At 43.5% G+C, this 2,400-nt stretch overlaps 1 protein-coding gene across 1 annotated transcript in view; it reads left to right on the top strand.

Moving 5' to 3' along the window:
* The window catches only part of mto1 (mitochondrial tRNA translation optimization 1), a 7,107-nt gene that overhangs the window by 1,144 nt on the left and 3,563 nt on the right, over positions 1-2,400 (top strand). The window contains exons 2-6 of the mRNA XM_008314021.3: positions 7-81; positions 715-914; positions 1,008-1,125; positions 1,308-1,606; positions 2,310-2,398. Coding sequence (XP_008312243.1) covers positions 7-81; positions 715-914; positions 1,008-1,125; positions 1,308-1,606; positions 2,310-2,398 — 781 coding nt within the window. The remainder of the gene's footprint in view (positions 1-6; positions 82-714; positions 915-1,007; positions 1,126-1,307; positions 1,607-2,309; positions 2,399-2,400) is intronic.

Below are 2,400 nucleotides of genomic sequence, written 5' to 3' on the forward strand. Positions count from 1 at the left end.
ATGGAGGGACAGGGGCAGCGGCGGCGGCAGCCAGAGTGGGAGCTGAGACGCTTCTGGTCACACAGAAAATCAGCACCATTGGTGAGAACAGTAACTAGAACGGCAACTAGCCATAGTGAGGCCACAAAGGCCAACAAATGAGTCAGTTACAGCTATTTTTTTGTTTTCAAAGGCAACAATGTAGAATATCACTTACTTTTTTTTGACCGTGCATTCAAATCGGTTAAATAATTCTTTTGTAGGTCATATAAAGGGATTTATTTATTAATAAATACAGTATTTTCTGGAGTCAAAATGTCACACTTTTTTCCATCCCTTGGCTAGGTTTGCGACTTATACTCGGGTGCGACTTACAGTGTATATTAAAATATATAATCTCACATGTTCGTGTGTTACTTTCACACTGACAGCCGCTAGAGGGCACTCTAGGCTCGTGTACCAGTATCTGCTACTCCTGTACCACTGAAAATGTACATGTTTGTTACTTTCACACTGAGAGCCGCTAGAGGGCACTCTAGCTCTGTGTTGTTTGTTATGGTTTTTTTTTCTTTTCTTCTTCATTATGCATTTTTTGGCTGGTGCGACTTGTAGTCCGGAAAATGCGGTGATAAAATAAGGCACAGCTCTTTGAAACTCAGCTCTTTCCAAAAGCTTTCTGTTGTGGACAGTTTTCACAGGTATATACATTTTTTTTTCTGTGACCATCCTCCACAGGGGCTTTGTCTTGTAACCCATCTCTGGGTGGGGTGGGGAAAGGCCATCTTGTGAAGGAGATCGATGCTCTCGATGGGCTCTGTGGTCGAGCAGGAGACTGGGCTGGGATCCATTTCTCCATCCTGAATCGGAAAAAAGGTCCTGCTGTGTGGGGTCCACGGGCTCAGCTGGACCGCCAGTACTACCGTGAAAAAATTCAGGTATCACCTGAATTTTAAATAAAGAGCTGAAGTGACTCGTGTTGAATAATTCGTCATATTCACCTGTTAATCAAAACGTCTGTCTGCTGTCAGTCAGAGCTGCTGTCCACTCCGAGGTTGACCGTACGCGAAGGGTCAGTGGAGGAACTGCTGGTCGCAGAACCTGACCCAGATGTGCCGGGTCGTCACAGAATTACAGGAATACGACTGGGTAGCGAGCCGAACACACAGTGACATGTCACTGTTGACCTGTTAAAAAACACAGGCTGTATTTAGCTCACATTTAAAAAATAAACACTTTTAATTTAATATAAACCTTCACCACATCAAGTTACATCTCCATCATTTTTAAAATCACTTTTTAATTCCGTTGCTCTTCTCTCTTCTCCCCAGCACATGAAGCCCAGCCCATTACAGCGAGTTCGGTAATTCTTACCACTGGTACTTTTTTGTCTGGTGCCCTTTTTGTGGGCCAAACTACGTCCCCTGGAGGTCGAATTGGAGATGCCCCATCTAGTGCCGGTCTGTCCTATACTTTGAAGGAGAGGCTAGGACTAAGGGTGGGCAGACTGAGAACTGGCACTCCTCCCAGGATCGTCAAGGATTCAATAGATTTTAGCCAGGCGAAACTTCATCCTCCTGACGCTCATCCGACGCCGTTCAGCTTCCTCAACAAGCACGTACGCTGCAAGGTAAAGTGAACGTGACTTATTATTGTTTGTTCTCTGTGTTATTCTGTCTTTTAGGATGTCCACGTGTTACAATGATGACAGTTGATGTTTTAATTTGAGCCTTTTTCCTTCAGTATACCTTCATTTCAGAAATGCTGCCATAGGTCCTTCTTCAGGGATAGTTTGGTGTTTCAAATGTTTGTAGCTGAGATGCATACTGTCACAAACAACATGACCAGGATCACAAGAGGGGGGAAAAAAACAGATATTAACCAGTTACACAACAGTCACCAAATAAAGTCTAAACCTGTTGATAATTACACGTATAATAACATTTAATTTCCTAAAAATTACTAAAATTTCCATCTTACAAAAATTAGCTAACTCACCCATCGCCTTTTTTTCTCCTCTTTTTTGCTAGTTTCACATGTCAAGAAAGTGCTCTGGCGCCCCCAAGGGGATGCACTCCTCATGGTCACCCACCTGTTCTTATTCATTATGACATGTTTTTACGCTGCTGCCTTGAATCCATTTTTAAATTGGCTTCAAAAAGACATCCCAGTGACACAAGAGTTACTGAAGTTGTGGTCGATCGGCTCAGCTTTAACACACGAGTCAGAGCCTTCTGCAGCCTGCACTGAGCCTACACGGTCTTAAAGAGTCGAAGCTGAATTCATGTTGTTTTTTTTTACAAATTAAATAAATGACCAAAACTCTTCTACAGCCTGAGGAGCAGCTGCCTTGTCACCTGACCTACACAACTCCCGGAGTGGAGAGAGTGGTGAGGGAGAGTCTTCACCTCAACTGTCACATTC

Source organism: Cynoglossus semilaevis, chromosome 8 (assembly GCF_000523025.1).
Source record: "Cynoglossus semilaevis isolate Cse_v1.0 chromosome 8, Cse_v1.0, whole genome shotgun sequence".
Taxonomy (NCBI): Eukaryota; Metazoa; Chordata; class Actinopteri; order Pleuronectiformes; family Cynoglossidae; genus Cynoglossus; species Cynoglossus semilaevis.